Raw genomic sequence first — 16,271 nt, 5'->3', positions numbered from 1 at the left:
ACAGGGTGGGCACGGGACTACCCCTCCGGAGTGAGTGCCTTGTTCCCCTGGAGGTAGACGGGAAGGAGGCCACTGGGTACTGGGACACGGGCGCAGAGGTGACGCTGGCCCGGCCGGAGGTGGTGGGCTCAGATCGGATGGTGCCCAACACCTACCTGACCCTGAGGGGTGTGATCGGGACCCCATTCAGGGTGCCTGTGGCGAGGGTACACCTAAAGTGGGGGGACAAGGAGGGCCCCAAGGACGTGGGGGTGCACCCGCATTTGCCCACAGAGGTATTAATGGGGGGGGATCTCGAGGACTGGCCCAGGAACACACGGGGTGCCCCGGCCGTGAACCGTAGTCAGAGTCAACGCAGGGCTCTGCACCCTGACACCGGGGAAGGTACTCTGCCCGGGGCACCGGACCCTGACCTGGTGGGGAGGGAACGCCCAGGGACAGGGCTCAGAGAGGCTGTGGCCCCAGACCCAGCCGGTGAGAGAGAGCAGATCCCCGTCCCTGCCCCAGCGGCTGAGTACCAGGCCGCGGTGCGGGAAGACCCCTCCTTGCGGAGGATAGGGGACCTGGCCAACCTCGGGGGGGGACAGACCATGGGACGAGGTGGCCGGAAAAGGTTCCTGTGGGAGAAGGGGCTCCTGTACCGAGAATGGGCTCCCCCAGGGAAGATGGAGTCAGGGGGGATCAGGAGGCAGCTGGTGGTACCCCAGGAGTATCGCCACCAGCTGCTGTGCCGGGCCCATGACATTCCCCCCTCAGGGCACCAGGGAGCCTGGCGTACCCAGCAGCGGCTGCTGCAGAACTATTACTGGCCTGGGGTCTTTGCCCATGTCCGGCAGCACTGCCGCTCCTGTGACCCCCGCCAGAGGGGGAGGAAGGCCCGGGACAGGGGGAAGATGGGTGTAAGACCCTCGCCCCGCCCCGAGGAGCCTGTCCAGAGGGGGGCCAGGGTCAGAAGGGGGGCTCTGAACCGAGACAGCCCGAATCCCAGCCCCCCAGACTGGAACGTGGGGAGAAGGCCCCAGCCCCGCGTGCACCCCAGGGGTATTGGGATGGGGAAAGGGCGCGGGCGGCATAAGGCTTCCCAGCTGCAACCTGCCAGTGCCCTCGAGCCCCACCGAGCTACAGGGGGGCAGGAAACTGGAATGACCTGGGGTAACTCTCCCCCCAGAACGGGGGGGACCCTGGGGCCTCTGTGGGAATGTAGGTGGGTTCGAACTTCCCCAGGTCACTGGCTGGAGTGACCCCGCTCAGTTCGGGCTCGAAGGGGGGAGGGGTGTGACGAAGTGGGACTGGTCGCACTGGGGGCTGGGGACAGATCCTAAGTTTCTAGCAGCAAAAATGCCTGACACTCTGTCTCCTAGCAACTGATGGCCGGGCCTCCTGCAAAGGTGCCTCTAAAGGTGTTGGAGACAAAGGGGTCAGGTGACCTCCTAGCCCGGGAAAGAAGCTGAGCAGAGAGGAGGGGCCGGAGGGGTTGGGCAGACTGGAGTTGGCTGGGGAACAGAGGGGAGGCAGAGAGAGAGGGCTCTGACCCCCCAAGGGGGGTTATGGGGCCCCAAGATGGACCTAACCGGGGGGGATCCTGTTATCTGTGCCGGCATGGCCTGTCCTGGACTGTGCTCCTGTCGTCTAAATAAACCTTCTGCTTTACTGGCTGGCTGAGAGTCCTGGTGAATCGGCAGGGAGGCCGGGGGTGCAGGGCCTGACTCCCCCACACTCCATGACAGTCCCCTCCAAAGCTTTTAAGGTGGAAATTTGGGGCGCAGGAACCTTGGTTCCCAGAACCCCATTGTGGGGGGAGGACTAACCCCCCCTCTCTGGGGCACCGAGCATATGGGGCTGGGGGTATTATGGGATGGCAAACTTTGCAGGGGGAATTGTGGGGTGTAGGCCCCCATTCTGGGGTTCAATCCCAACATGGGGGCTGGGCCTGGGGTCTCATGGGCTATCACTGGCGTCCATTACAGGCGATTCCCCCCATGTAGGGCAGGGCCCCTCTCTGCTGGGTGATATGGGACGGCCCCCCCCCCTTTTACAGTGAGACCCCCGAGACCCCAGACAACCCAGCTCAGCTCCTCCTCCATTGGGGGCTTCAGTCGGGGTTGGGGGCAGAATCCCTCTGCTTGCCCAGAGTTCCCCGAGATAGGGGGGCCTCCCTTACCCCCCCCACTATTCTACCCTGTGGGACCCTGCTTTGGCAATTCCACGTTAAGAAAACTCCCCCCCCCCCCCGCAAGGCTCCCACCGCCTGATCCCGTCCCTCCAGTACAGCGAAGTGCTGCTAGTGTGAATGCAGCTCACCCAGTGCAGCTTTTAATGCTGTTAGTCAGTCCAGCTTCCACCCCCCCACACTCACAGAGCTGAGCTGGCTGCAGGGTGCAGTGGAGGTGGGGCCTTTTGGGGGCAGTTTGTCAGCGTGGAGAGTCAGTGGGGTAGCCAGCCTAGAGCAAGGGGGTGAGGGAAGCCCTTTGCCGCAGGGAGCAGCCTGCTTTGTCTCTCCCTGCCGCAGGGAGCAGCCTGCTTTGTCTCTCTCTGCCGCAGGGAGCAGCCTGCTTTGTCTCTCCCGGCTGCAGAGAGCAGCCTGCTTTGTCTCTCTCTGCCGCAGGGAGCAGCCTGCTTTGTCTCTCTCTGCCGCAGGGAGCAGCCTGCTTTGTCTCTCCCTGCCGCAGGGAGCAGCCTGCTTTGTCTCTCCCTGCCGCAAGGAGCAGCCTGCTTTGTCTCTCCCTGCCACGGGGAGCAGCCTGCTTTGTCTCTCCCTGCCGTGGGGAGCAGCCTGCTTTGTGTCTCCCTGCCGCAGGGAGCAGCCTGCTTTGTCTCTCTCTGCCGCGGGGAGCAGCCTGCTTTGTCTCTCCCTGCCGCAGGGAGCAGCCTGCTTTGTCTCTCCCTGCCGCAGGGAGCAGCCTGCTTCTTCTCTCCTTGATTTGGGTTCTTGTGTGGTATCATTCTGGATTCTCACTGCGCCTCTCAGCAGGAGTCTTGCTCTGGTTATCACACAGGGTGGGGGGTACGAACGGGACAGGCTCAGCCCCGTGGCCCCAGTTTGTCCTTTGGGGTGGTGCCCAGGCTCTCTTCACACCACCCTGGTGGGACGGCCCGGTGCAGAGGTGGCTGGTCCCGAGGGAGAGCCCACTCCTCAGCTCTTAGGCTAATGGGTTTTCTGCCCATCTCCACGGCAGGTGGCTTCCCCCAGGTTGCAAGTGGGCAATGGGGCAGGAGGACAAGGCGAGGAACCCAGGTGTCCGGTCCAGCTGACTGCCCAGACGGGGGCTCAGAGTGGGGGAGGTTGGAGGGGCACGCTGGGGATTTTGGGATGTGTGACTAGTGAGTGTGAGATCTGATCTCGCTGGAAGGGGCCAGGGCCAGGGCGAGTTAATGCCCCCAGCTGAGAGCACTGCACTCTCCAGAGGTGGGGGGCAGGACTCCCCTTGGGGGCGCACGCTGGAAGGGGCCAGGGCCAGGACGAGTTAATGTCCCCAGCCTGCCCTGCCCTGCCCCGGGGGGAACCTTCAGGGCTGGCTAGGAAGGTCTGGGGATGAGCCGAGCTGGGCCATGCAGCCGCGCTGGCAGCGGGAGCAGGGCAGGGGGTGGCTCAGGGCTTGGGATGGCAGCAAACAAGGCCTGTCTAGCGCTAGAGCTTTGAGTCAAGGAGCAAACCAGGAGGGTGAACATTTCGCAGGACACTGGAGCGCAGGAGTGTGACTGTCGGGGTGGCCCTTTGCCGGCTGTGCTGCCCTGGAGCTGAGCTGCTCCTGGATCAACCCCCTGGGCGAATGGCCAGGCCGGCTGGGAGCAGGAGAGTGAGGCCGATTGTTTCCTCAGGCCCAAAGGCGGCTGGAAATGTATCAAACCCTGGGCCACGATCCTGCTTCAGCTCCGAGCTGCTCTGGGTTCCGCGAGGGGGAAACCTTCAGCCACAAGGACTGAGACCCCCAGGCACTGGCTGGAGCCCCCTGAACACGGACACGGGGCTGGAGCCTCGGGAGTGTTTCTAAAAGGACTTGGGGTAACTACAAGCTCCGCTCTGCTGTGCCAGAGCCTCAGGAACCGAATTCACGTCTGTCTGTAGATTGAGCTTTGAACCAGCTCGCGCCCTTTTCTCTGCTGATACATTGTAGCTGAGTTAATAGGAACTGGCTGTAGCGGGTATTTGGGGTCAGTTATCACTGGAGCTGGGGGGGCGGCTGATCCTCGGGGGCTGGAAGAACCTTCTCTTTCTATGGTGAGAAGATTTCAGGACCCAGCAGCATCTCTGCCGTGTGCGTCTGGCCGGAGGCCTGGGCCGGGCACGGGACGGAGCTGCGGGGTTTGGATTCGGAGGAACCAGGGAGGTAACAGAGGCTGTTTGGGGCTGGCTGGTAAATCTCCGTGTTGGAAGATCCACCAGCGTCTGGGGTTTGTCTGGCCTGGTCTGTGTGCAGCTCACCCTGACTGCGTGACCCCAGCTGGCTCGCAGAGGCCAGTGACCAGGGCTGGGAGCAGCTGGGGGCAGAACGAGCGGGTGCGACAGGAGCCGGTTAATGGCTGACGGGGCCCAGCCGGGTGGGCTGAGCAGAAAGCTGGGGGCCAGTAATAGGTTTGGGGGCACAGCCCTTGCAGCAGGGGGGCTGATCCCCCCCCAGGGGATTGTGGGGCAGGGCCAGGAGGGGACAGCGCAGCAGGCAGCCGGCGTGGGGGGTCCCGGGGGGCCCTTCCCTGGCAGTCAGTGCTGGGATCAGTGGGGTGCTGGGGTGCAGCACTGCAGGGAGCAGGATACCTGGGTTCTGGCCACTCCTCCCCTGCAGCCCGGCCTCGCCCATCCCCCGGGGATGCCTGCTTCTTGGCATGGGCCCTGGGCCCCCCCGAAATGACCCCCGCTGGCACGGGAAGGCAGGAGACGGGTTTATTGAGCAGCCCGACGCTGACCCGGGAGACCCCTGGAGACAGGAGCCTGGTGTCCTGGGTGCAGCAGTAGGAGGTGCTAGTGGGTGGGGGCCTGTGGCTCATGGGGGGGCAGGAGGGTGCACTGGGGGGGGCTGGGAATTTTCTGCCCTCCCCCATGTGTCTGGGGAATGGGGGACCCCCCAAATCCAGCCCTGGCCTGCAGTGGGGTTGGCTGTTGAGTGCAGGGTGGGAGGCCAGGGGGGCGGGGTTAAGAAGGAACCCAGGTGTCCGGGCAGTGCCGGGGCAGTGGGGTGCTCATGGGGCGCTCTCCCCCCAGGCCAGGGCGTGGATCCGGTCGGCGGCTGCCTCCATGCGGTGCCGGTACTCCAGGTGTCGGTGATTCCCCGCGGGGACCCCGGCCAGCCCGTGGGCCAGCCCCCAGCAGCACCCCGCAATGACGCCCGTCGAGTCGCTGTCTCCTGCGGGGAGATGGGCACAGGTGAGACGTGGCCCCTCTGCGGCGGGGGCGGGGCACCCGGGGATCCTGCCATGGGGTGTTTGCCCCACACAAGCCCTGAGTGGGTCATTGTGGGTCAGACGGGACCAATTAACCTGCCCCACTGCAGCTGGGGAGGTTGGGGGGCTGGGCAGGGCTTGTGGCAGCTGGAGCCAAGCTGGGGGGGGGGGTCTTGGGGCCGCAGCCCCTGGAGGGGACAGGGAGGTTGGCCGGGGGGGGGGGGGTGAGATTGGGGGGTGCCCTGGGCCCAGCCCTGGCTGGGAGAGTCAAGGGGAGCGGAGGAGTCTCTGGGGCCACGAGCTGTGTGTACTGGCACCGGGATGCGGCTGGCTCTGGGGTGAGACGCCGGGGGCTGTGTATACTGCAGCTGGGATGCGGCTGGCTCTGGGGTGAGACGCCGGGGGCTGTGTATACTGCAGCTGGGATGCGGCTGGCTCTGGGGTGAGACGCCGGGGGCTGTGTATACTGCGGCTGGGATGCGGCTGGCTCTGGGTTGAGATGCCGGGGGCTGTGTATACTGCAGTTGGGATGCAGCTGGCTCTGGGGTGAGACGCCGGGGGCTGTGTATACTGCAGCCGGGATGCAGCTGGCTCTGGGGCGGGGCGCCGGGGGCTGTGTATCCTGGCATGAGGGCTGGGATGCAGCTGGCTCTGGGACGGGGCGCCGGGGGCTGTGTATCCTGGCGTGAGGGCCGGGATGCAGCTGGCTCTGGGGCGGGGCGCCGGGGGCTGTGTATCCTGGCATGAGGGCTGGGATGCGGCTGGCTCTGGGGCGGGGCACTGGGGGCTGTGTATCCTGGCATGAGGGCTGGGATGCGGCTGGCTCTGGGGCGGGGCGCCGGGGGCTGTGTATCCTGGCATGAGGGCTGGGATGCAGCTGGCTCTGGGGCAGGGAGCCGGGGGCTGTGTATCCTGGCGTGAGGGCTGGGATGCGGCTGGCTCTGGGGCGGGGCGCCGGGGGCTGTGTATCCTGGCATGAGGGCTGGGATGCAGCTGGCTCTGGGACGGGGCGCCGGGAGCTGTGTATCCTGGCATGAGGGCTGGGATGCGGCTGGCTCTGGGGCGGGGCACTGGGGGCTGTGTATCCTGGCATGAGGGCTGGGATGCAGCTGGCTCTGGGACGGGGCGCCGGGGGCTGTGTATCCTGGCATGAGGGCTGGGATGCGGCTGGCTCTGGGGCGGGGCACTGGGGCCTGTGTATCCTGGCGTGAGGGCTGGGATGCGGCTGGCTCTGGGGCGGGGCACTGGGGGCTGTGTATCCTGGCGTGAGGGCTGGGATGCGGCTGGCTCTGGGGCGGGGCACTGGGGCCTGTGTATCCTGGCGTGAGGGCTGGGATGCGGCTGGCTCTGGGGCGGGGCACTGGGGGCTGTGTATCCTGGCGTGAGGGCTGGGATGCGGCTGGCTCTGGGGCGGGGCACTGGGGGCTGTGTATCCTGGCATGAGGGCTGGGATGCGGCTGGCTCTGGGGCGGGGCACTGGGGCCTGTGTATCCTGGCGTGAGGGCTGGGATGCGGCTGGCTCTGGGGCAGCCGGACTCACCCCCATGGAACATGGCCCGGCTGCAGAGCTCGTCCCAGCGGTCGCCAGCGCCCAGCAGCGCGTCGTAGGCGATCATGGGGGCGTCGTGCCCGCTGCGCCCCGCCCAGCCCTCCAGGCTGAAGGTCTGGTAGATCCCGTCCCGCTCCGCCGGGCCGTAGGGGGAGGGGAACCGTGGGGGGCCGTGTCCTTCCGCCAGGCCCCGCTCAGCCAGGTACCTGCGGGGTCAGGGATGAGACCAGGCCGCTGACCCCCCCGGCATCACCCGCCTTTCCCATCCCCCGCCCTGCGTCTGGCACCCCTGATCTGCCCCCCGGGGGGTCTGCGCCCCCTTTCCCATCCCCCGCCCTGCCCCTGGCACCCCTGATCTGCCCCCCGGGGGTCTGAGCCCCCTTTCCCATCCCCCGCCCTGCCCCTGGCACCCCTGATCTGCCCCCCGGGGGTCTGCGCCCCCTTTCCCATCCCCCGCCCTGCCCCTGGCACCCCTTCTCTGCCCCCCGGGGGGTCTGCGCCCCCTTTCCCATCCCCCGCCCTGCCCCGTCATCCCTGCCCTGCCCCCCGGGGGGTCTGAGCCCCCCTCCTTTCCCACATACCACCCTGTGCCTGGCACCCCCAGCCTCGCCTGGGGCTCTGTCCCCCCTTCTGCCCCCCACACTCACCAGGCCCATTTCTGGGGGAAGTAGCCCCAGGCGTCCAGGTTGGGCTGGGTGTCGACACCCGCGTCCTGCACATAGGTTTGGGCCAGGGGCAGCGTCTGCAGCAGGCCGGCCCCCCACTGCGCCAGGGGGAGCCCCCGCACCGCGTAGGCCGTGAACAGGGCCGAGGCCAGGGCCCCCAGGTACCCTGCAGCGGGGCAAGGGTCCGTCAGGGGCCCCGCACGGAGACCCCCTCCCCCCCCCAGGCCTGGGGCAGAGCCACCGCTCAGACCGGGGCCTCCCCGGGTACCCTGCAGCAGGCCCAGCGTGGGGGGCTGGGTCCTCCCATAAAGCCCTGTGACTAGTGAGCGTGAGATACGATCTCGCTGGAAGGGGCCAGGGCCAGGGCGAGTTAATGCCCCCAGCTGAGAGCACGGCACTCTCCAGAGGTGGGGGGCAGGACTCCCCTTGGGGGCGCACGCTGGAAGGGGCCAGGGCCAGGGCGAGTTAATGCCCCCAGCTGAGAGCACGGCACTCTCCAGAGGTGGGGGGCAGGACTCCCCTTGGGGGCGCACGCTGGAAGGGGCCAGGGCCAGGACGAGTTAATGCCTCCAGCTGAGAGCACTCACTCTCCAGAGGTGGGGGGCAGGACTCCCCTTGGGGGCGCACGCTGGAAGGGGCCAGGGCCAGGGCGAGTTAATGCCCCCAGCCTGCCCTGCCCTGCCCCGGGGGGAACCTTCAGGGCTGGCTAGGAAGGTCTGTGAATGGGCCGAGCTGGGCCATGCAGCCGCGCTGGCAGCGGGAGCAGGGCAGGGGGTGGCTCAGGGCTTGGGATGGCAGCAAACAAGGCCTGTCTAGCGCTAGAGCTTTGAGTCAAGGAGCAAACCAGGAGGCTGAACATTTCGCAGGACACTGGAGCGCAGGAGTGTGACTGTCGGGGTGGCCCTTTGCCGGCTGTGCTGCCCTGGGGCTGAGCTGCTCCTGGATCAATCCCCTGGGCGAATGGCCAGGCCGGCTGGGAGCAGGAGAGTGAGGCCGATTGTTTCCTCAGCCCCAAAGGCGGCTGGAAATGTATCAAACCCTGGGCCACGATCCGGCTTCAGCTCCGAGCTGCTCTGGGTTCCGCGAGGGGGAAACCTTCAGCCACAAGGACTGAGACCCCCAGGCACTGGCTGGAGCCCCCTGAACACGGACACGGGGCTGGAGCCTCGGGAGTGTTTCTAAAAGGACTTGGGGTAACTACAAGCTCCGCTCTGCTGTGCCAGAGCCTCAGGAACCGAATTCACGTCTGTCTGTAGATTGAGCTTTGAACCAGCTCGCGCCCTTTTCTCTGCTGATACATTGTAGCTGAGTTAACAGGAACTGGCTGTAGCGGGTATTTGGGGTCAGTTATCACTGGAGCTGGGGGGGCGGCTGATCCTCGGGGGCTGGACGAACCTTCTCTTTCTATGGTGAGAAGATTTCAGGACCCAGCAGCATCTCTGCCGTGTGCGTCTGGCCGGAGGCCTGGGGCCGGGCACGGGACGGAGCTGCGGGGTTTGGGTTCGGAGGAACCAGGGAGGTAACAGAGGCTGTTTGGGGCTGGCTGGTAAATCTCCGTGTTGGAAGATCCACCAGCGTCTGGGGTTTGTCTGGCCTGGTCTGTGTGCAGCTCACCCTGACTGCGTGACCCCAGCTGGCTCCCCCGGGCAGCACCGTCACAGCCCCCAATGGGAGATCGGGGGGCTGGACCCCCACACGGCCCCCCAGTCCCCTGCAAGGGGGGGGATGCCGGGGTGGGAGTGTGGGACCGTTTTCCCCTCCAGCCCCCGGTGCCCCCTACCTGTGGGGTGATGGTGCGTCATGCGCCCGCTCTCCACGCTGAGCCGGATCAGGGTTGGCAGCTCCGTGGGGCGCGGGTACCTGCGGGGGGAGGGGGCGGGCACACGGGCAGTGCAGGGTCATGCCCCCCAGCCAGGTGCCCCCCAACACCAGAAACCCCCAGTACCCCCCTGGGATGCACCCGCCAGCCCCCCGTGACCCAGAGCTGCCGTCCTCCTGATGCCCTCCACCTCTGCCCCCCTTCCCCGGGGTGCCCCATAGCCCCTGGGGTCCCACCCCCCCACCTCTGCCCCCCTTCCCCAGGGTGCCCCATAGCCCCTGGGGTCCCACCCCCACCTCTGCCCCCCTTCCCCAGGGTGCCCCATAGCCCCTGGGGTCCCACTCCCCCACCTCTGCCCCCCTTCTCCGGGGTGCCCCATAGCCCTGGGGTCCCTGCCCCCACCTCTGACCCCCTTCCCCAGGGTGCCCCATAGCCCCTGGGGTCCCACCCCCACCTCTGCCCCCCTTCCCTGAGGTGCCCCATAGCCCCTGGGGTCCTGCCCCCACCTCTGCCCCCCTTCCCTGAGGTGCCCCATAGCCCTGGGGTCCCACCCCCACCTCTGCCCCCCTTCCCCAGGGTGCCCCATAGCCCCTGGGGTCCTGCCCCCACCTCTGCCCCCCTTCCCTGAGGTGCCCCATAGCCCCTGGGGTCCCGCCCCCACCTCTGTCCCCCTTCCCTGAGGTGCCCCAGAGCGCCCGGGGTCCCACCCCCCCACCTCTGCCCCCCTTCCCCAGGGTGCCCCATAGCCCCTGGGGTCCCGCCCCCACCTCTGCCCCCCTTCCCCAGGGTGCCCCATAGCCCCTGGGGTCCCACCCCCACCTCTGCCCCCTTTCCCCAGGGTGCCCCATAGCCCCTGGGGAGCCCCATAGTCCCTGCCCCCACCTGAGCCCGATGGCCATGGAGCGCATGGCGGCCCCGCAGCCGGTGGCGCTGGGGTTGAAGGGGATCCGGTACCCGGCCGGCTCGCCCGGGCGCAGCTGGGACGTCCCTGGGGGGGGCAGGGTGGGGGTCACATGGGCGCCCTGCAGGGTCCCCAAAATAGCACCCCCGTCCCGGCCCTGCCCCCCCACGCCTGGCCCAGGTATGCACAGCCCACCCCCCCCACGTGTCCGGGGACCCCCCATACTCCTCCCCATGTCACAGGTGTGGGGGCTGCGGGGGGCGTGTGGGGCAGCCAGGCGGGGCAGTGGAGGGGGCCCCAGAAGCCAGCTGGGGGTTGGTGGGCATGGGGGGTCCCCAGTGGCCAGGGGGTGCCAGGCATGGGGGGGCCCAGTGGCCAGGGGGTGCCGGGCATGGGGGGGCCCAGTGGCCAGGGGGTGCCGGGCATGGGGGTCCCCAGTGCCCAGGGGGTGCCGGGCATGGGAGGGCCCAGTGGCCAGGGGGTGCCGGGCATGGGGGGGGCAGTGGCCGGGGGTGCCGGGCATGGGGGGGGGCAGTGGCCGGGGGGGGCCGGGCATGGGGGGGCCCAGTGGTCAGGGGGTGCCGGGCATGGGGGGGCCCAGTGGCCAGGGGATGCTAGGCATGTGGGGTGTGCCAGTGCCCAGGGGGTGCTGGGCATGGGGGGGTCCCAGTGGCCAGGGGGTGCCGGGCATGGGGGGGTCCCAGTGGCCAGGGGGTGCCGGGCATGGGGGTCCCAGTGCCCGGGGGGGGTGGGCATGGGGGGGGGTGCACTCCTACCGTACCCAGGATGCTGGTGGGGCCGGGTTTCCTGCCCTCCATGTCGCCCATCGCTGCCACGTAGCCTCGTGCCAGCTCCTGCAGCAACGGCTCCCCCTCCAGTCCTGGGGGGCAGAGAGAGGGGTCAGTCTGGGGCCCCCCAGCCACCACAGGGACCCCCAGCCAGTCCCCGTCCTCCCCCGACACCCCAACTGCCTCAGCTGGCTCCCACGGGTAGCATCGTGACGGCCCCTTTTCTCTCCCCCCGCCAGGGTCTGTGCCCCCCATTCCCACCCCAGATCTGTGCCCCCTTTTCCTCTCCAGATCTGTGCCCCCCGGATCTGTGCCCCCCCATTCCCTCTCCCAGATCTGTGCCCCCCATTCCCACCCCCTAGATCTCAGCTCCCCATTCCCACCCCGGATCTGTGCCCCCCCGGATCTGTGCCCCCCATTCCCTCCCCGAGATCTGTGTCACCCGGATCTGTGCCCCCCATTCCCTCTCCCGGATCTGTGCCCCCCATTTCTCCCCCCCGATCTGTGCCCCCCTCACCGGTGGCCAGGGCCTCGGCCGTTGCCAGGTGCAGGACGGTGTCGTCGCTGACGGGCCAGTCGGGGGGCGCGGCCTGGATGCCCCCCAGCCCCCCCAGCTGGGCCAGCTCGGCGTGGATCTGGGGGCCCGAGGGGCAGTACTCCCAGCGCTGGTTCCGGTAGCCCAGCGCGTCGCCCGCCCCGCTCAGCACCATGGCCGCCCGGTACGCCGCCCGGGGGGGGGCCCTGGGGGAGATGGGGGTCAGGGCTCCGGCCCCCCGAGTACCAACCCTCCCCGCTGCTCCCCCCCATCTCAGCACCATGGCCGCCCGGTACGCCGCCCGTGGGGGGGCCCTGGGGGAGATGGGGGTCAGGGCTCCGGCCCCCTGAGTACCAACCCCCCCGCTGCTCCCCCCCACATCTCAGCACCATGGCCGCCCGGTACGCTGCCCGGGGGGGGGCCCTGGGGGAGATGGGGGTCAGGGCTCCAGCCCCCTGAGTACCAACCCCCCCGCTGCTCCCCCCCACATCTCAGTGCCATGGCCGCCCGATACGCTGCCCGAGGGGGAGATGGGGGTCAGGGCTCCGGCCCCCTGAGTACCAACCCCCCGCTGCTCTCCCCCCATCTCAGCACCATGGCTGCCCGGTACGCCGCCCAGGGGGGGCCCTGGGGGAGATGGGGGGGGTCAGGGCTCCGGCCCCCCGAGTACCAACCCCCCCGCTGCTCCCCCCCACATCTCAGTGCCATGGCCGCCCGGTACGCCGCCCAGGGGGGGCCCTGGGGGAGATGGGGGTCAGGGCTCCAGCCCCCTGAGTACCAACCCCCCCGCCGCTCCCCCCCCCATCTCAGCGCCATGGCTGCCCGGTACGCTGCCCGGGGGGGGCCCTGGGGGAGATGGGGGGGGGTCAGAGCTCCGGCCCCCCGAGTACCAACCCCCCCGCTGCTCCCCCCCACATCTCAGCACCATGGCCGCCCGGTACGCTGCCCGGGGGGGGCCCTGGGGGAGATGGGGGGGGTCAGGGCTCCGGCCCCCCGAGTACCAACCCCCCCGCTGCTCCCCCCCACATCTCAGCACCATGGCCGCCCGGTACGCTGCCCGGGGGGGGCCCTGGGGGAGATGGGGGGGGTCAGGGCTCCGGCCCCCCGAGTACCAACCCCCCCGCTGCTCCCCCCCACATCTCAGCACCATGGCCGCCCGGTACGCCGCCCAGGGCGGGCCCTGGGGGAGATGGGGGTCAGGGCTCCAGCCCCCTGAGTACCAACCCCCCCGCCGCTCCCCCCCCATCTCAGCGCCATGGCTGCCCGGTACGCCGCCCGGGGGGGGGCCCTGGGGGAGATGGGGGTCAGGGGTCTGCCCCCCCCAAGTACCAGCCCCCCCCACCGCTCAGTGCCCTGCTGGCTGGGTAAAGGCATGTGTGTGTGTGTGGGGGTCAGGGGTCCGGCCTCCCAAGTATCAGCCCCCCTACTCCTGCCCCCCCTCTTCCCGCCCCCCCCAGCTCCATGGCCGGGGCTGGGGAGAGCCTGGGGTGGGGGAGGGGGGCACTTACGTCCCCTCCATGGAGCTTGCAGCTGCCTGGGGGGGTTGGGCCCAGCTGTGTCCGTCTGTCCCTGCCGGGCCCTGCCCGTCCCCCCGTCTGTCCCTGTGTCCGGTCCCTGTGTCCGGCCGGCCCCGTGTCCTCCCCGCGCCGCACTGGCTCAGCGATTCCCGGCTCTAAACCCGGCCTTGGCCCCGGGCCAGTTCCAGCCCCGCGCCCTTAAAGGGGCCAGAGAAACCGGAGCCTGGACTGGGGCTGGGGGTGGGGGGGCTGGCTACATGGAACTTTGGGGGGTGGGGGCCTGGGTGGAGATGTCAGGGTGTGGGGCTGGCTGGCTGGGGGCGAGGGGGCCGGGTAGATGGGGGGAGTGTGGGGCTGGCTGGCTGGGGGCAGGGGGGCTGGGTAGATGGGGTGTGGGGCTGGCTACATGGAGCTGTGTGGGGGTGGCAGGCTGGGGGCAGGGGGGCTGGGTAGATGGGGATGTGGGTGTGGGGGATGGGAGAACCAGGGGTGACTTTAGGTGAGGGACAGGACCTGAGCCTGTAACCTGAGCCAGGCGGTGGGATGGGTGTCAGCACCTTGGCCCGGGAAGCTGGACGAAGGAGGGGCCGGCTGGAGGGGGTTAGTTCAGTTTCGATTTGGGGCTGGGTGAGGGGAGTTCAGGGGATCCTAGGCTGGGATCTAAGCACCCTGAACCCCAGAAGGACTCGATTGAGGGGTCCTGGTTGTGCCCACGAGCTCTGCTGTATCCTGTGCTCCTGTGTCCAATAAACCTGCTGTGTTACTGGCTGGCTGAGAGTCACTGTGGGTCCCAGGCAGAGGGGGGCAGGGCCGGACTCCCCCCCACTCCGTGACACTCTCCCGTGCAGATCACCAGTCCGGTGTGGGGCCCTGGGGCTGAGCTCGGTGTGGCCAAAGGAGCCGGAGGAGGTGCCGGGTGAGGAGCTGTCGTGTGAACAGCTGGAGGAGAAGATCCAGGAGGTCTCCAGCAGCAATGCAGAGTTTTTCTACATTGGCTACACTGAAAGGGTGTCCCCCATCTCTGACGGACGGGGCCAAGTCGGAGGAGTGGGCTGAGCTCAAGCTGCTCTTCCTCAAAGAAACCGTCCACCACTCCCGGGTGACAGGCAGACACCTGGCGAGGTTCAGCGAGCGGCGCCTGATCGACCGGTACAGGGACCGACGCAAGTGCCTGAACGAGAGCCCCCGGGGGCAGCACCGGCCGGGGCTGGTGTACGTGGGGCTGTACACGGAGAACAGGGCGGCGCAGCGGAGAGGCCCGATGTGGGGCGCTGGGGCAGCGCGAGTGGTCCAGGATCCAGGGACGAACGATCTGCTGCTGCTGATCCAGGAGATAAAGGAAAAGTACCAGGACGGGGCCCTCTGAGCAGCAGGATCTGCCAGGAGCAGACACTAGGGAAAGTCCCCGGGGCCGGGGGACCAGACCCCCCTCCCCTCCCCTAACCACGGGTCCCCATTTCTCCTCCGGGTGCTCAGCGCCTCTGGCCTTCCCTTCCCCGCTCCCAATTTGACCCCAAACCATGTGATTGGCTGAGACATCGTGAGGTTTTGAGCAATAATAAATGTCGGTTCTGAACGTTTACGGGGCGCTCGGGTCAGGGTCTCAGACCTTTCTCCACGATCTGGAGAGTGTGACGCCATTGACACAAACTGGGAGCGTATAGATCATTGTTGCAACCAAGGCCCTGTAGTGGCACCACGTCTTGTACAAAGGTTGTCATGTAACGTGTCTATGGGAAGGTTCTGAGTTGCTGGTTACGACGATGCTGTCTGGGTGCATGGATCATATTTGTATTTAAAGTTATAAGTTCTGGCTCTGTCCTGTCTGTAATTCAAACTTGTGCTGTGCTGCTGGGTGACACCCCAGACAAGTTGGTGTTAGCTCTGCCCAGCCTGCTGGACGGCCCATTAAGGACCATCAGCTACACAACTGACCCAGGAGAGAAGGCAGATGCGCCTTGTGCCTCAGCAAGGCAGGGCCCTGCCTATGGACAGAGCTCTGAGGTTTTTCTTTGCCATGTGCCGGGCGGCTTGTCCTTGGGACAAAGAAAGCGGAGACCACATGGCAAGAGTCTATAAAAGGCAGCTGCAGCGCCTCCATCTGGTCTGCAGTCCTGCTTCTTGCCTCCGGAGGGACTTTGCTACAAACTGAAGCTCTGTACAAAGACGTGGGGGAGCAGAAATCAATGAACCCAAATTGGTGCCTCGGAAATGAGGCCAGATGGGGGAACAAACTCAGGACAGGCTGAGCTGTTCCAGGCACCGTTCCCTCTGGGGGTCCTTGCGGAGCGATTCGGGGGGAGCCAAGGAAGGACAGGCAGAGGCTGCCAGAGGTAGTTTCACCATCATGGCTGCCGCCCCCGCCCTCTCCTGGGACCCCAGGCCTCCGTCACCCTAACGCTACGGGATGTTCTGGGCCCCAGGTGACATGGCCGCCTGCCCGGCCTCGCCTCCCTCCAGATCCACAGCCAGCAGCCGGGAAGCAGGAAGTCACAGCCTCACGTGCCATCCAAACGACACCAAAACCCTGTGATACGGGGCCGATCACAGGGCGCGTCTGTCCTAACCGCTCCCACCACCACCAGGGAAAGAAACAGACGTTAAACTCTTGAAAGAGACTCTTCTGTCTGGCCGGGAACCGCTGACCGACAGTGGTGCCTGAACTCCCCACCTCTCCAGGGTTTGGCCTTTACGGTTCCCACGTCTCTGTTGTTTATTGTAGGGTTTCTGTCCACGGCAACCCATTCGGGTGGGTGTGATTGTTCTACGTTATGCTGGAGACAGCGCAGGGTGGCTGCCTTCTGTGCCCGTGGTGGGCCCAGGTGCCAGGCCTGCCTGGCCCACGGAGCGTGTGCACCTGACCGGGTGCAAGCGGTTACCTGCCACGCGGAGGGCGATGTCCATGAGGCTGTCAGTACCCTGGCCGTCCATGATGGAGCACCGGCACGTGCCGCTGTCCGAGGGCCGCACGCCGGCCAGGCTCAGGGCCGCCACCCCCTGGCAGATCCCCTGCAGGAGGAGCCGCGTCCGGCCCCTGAACTCCTTGGCCTGGTCTCCCCGCGCGGTAGCTGTGCACCCCGGAGCCCCCCGCCGGCCCACGCAGGAGGAGCTGCGTCCGGCC

The 16,271-nt window shown here is 67.7% G+C and overlaps 1 protein-coding gene across 1 annotated transcript; it reads right to left on the bottom strand.

Moving 5' to 3' along the window:
- Window positions 1-4,864: 4,864 nt before the first annotated feature.
- Window positions 4,865-13,277, bottom strand: LOC123368499 (protein ADP-ribosylarginine hydrolase-like). Its single transcript, XM_045013341.1, has 8 exons — window positions 13,142-13,277; window positions 11,616-11,839; window positions 11,092-11,190; window positions 10,292-10,397; window positions 9,371-9,450; window positions 7,573-7,756; window positions 6,917-7,131; window positions 4,865-5,339 (listed from the first exon to the last, which is right to left on the bottom strand). Exons 1-8 carry the CDS (start codon window positions 13,150-13,152, stop codon window positions 5,176-5,178), a joined length of 1,083 nt encoding a protein of 360 aa, XP_044869276.1. The 5' UTR covers window positions 13,153-13,277; the 3' UTR covers window positions 4,865-5,175.
- Window positions 13,278-16,271: the final 2,994 nt, after the last annotated feature.

This window comes from Mauremys mutica, chromosome 4 (genome assembly GCF_020497125.1).
Source record: "Mauremys mutica isolate MM-2020 ecotype Southern chromosome 4, ASM2049712v1, whole genome shotgun sequence".
Taxonomy (NCBI): Eukaryota; Metazoa; Chordata; order Testudines; family Geoemydidae; genus Mauremys; species Mauremys mutica.
This window is presented reverse-complemented; position numbering and strand designations above follow the sequence as displayed.

What these genes read in the sequence shown, in the direction of transcription:
- LOC123368499 (XM_045013341.1), bottom strand. An exon ending in GGCCGAGGCCCTGGCCACCG is followed by an intron (nt 11,191 to 11,615) that starts GTGAGGGGGGCA and finishes TCTGCCCCCCAG; the next exon opens with GACTGGAGGGGGAGCCGTTG. An exon ending in CGGCCCCACCAGCATCCTGG is followed by an intron (nt 10,398 to 11,091) that starts GTACGGTAGGAG and finishes TGCCCCCCCCAG; the next exon opens with GGACGTCCCAGCTGCGCCCG.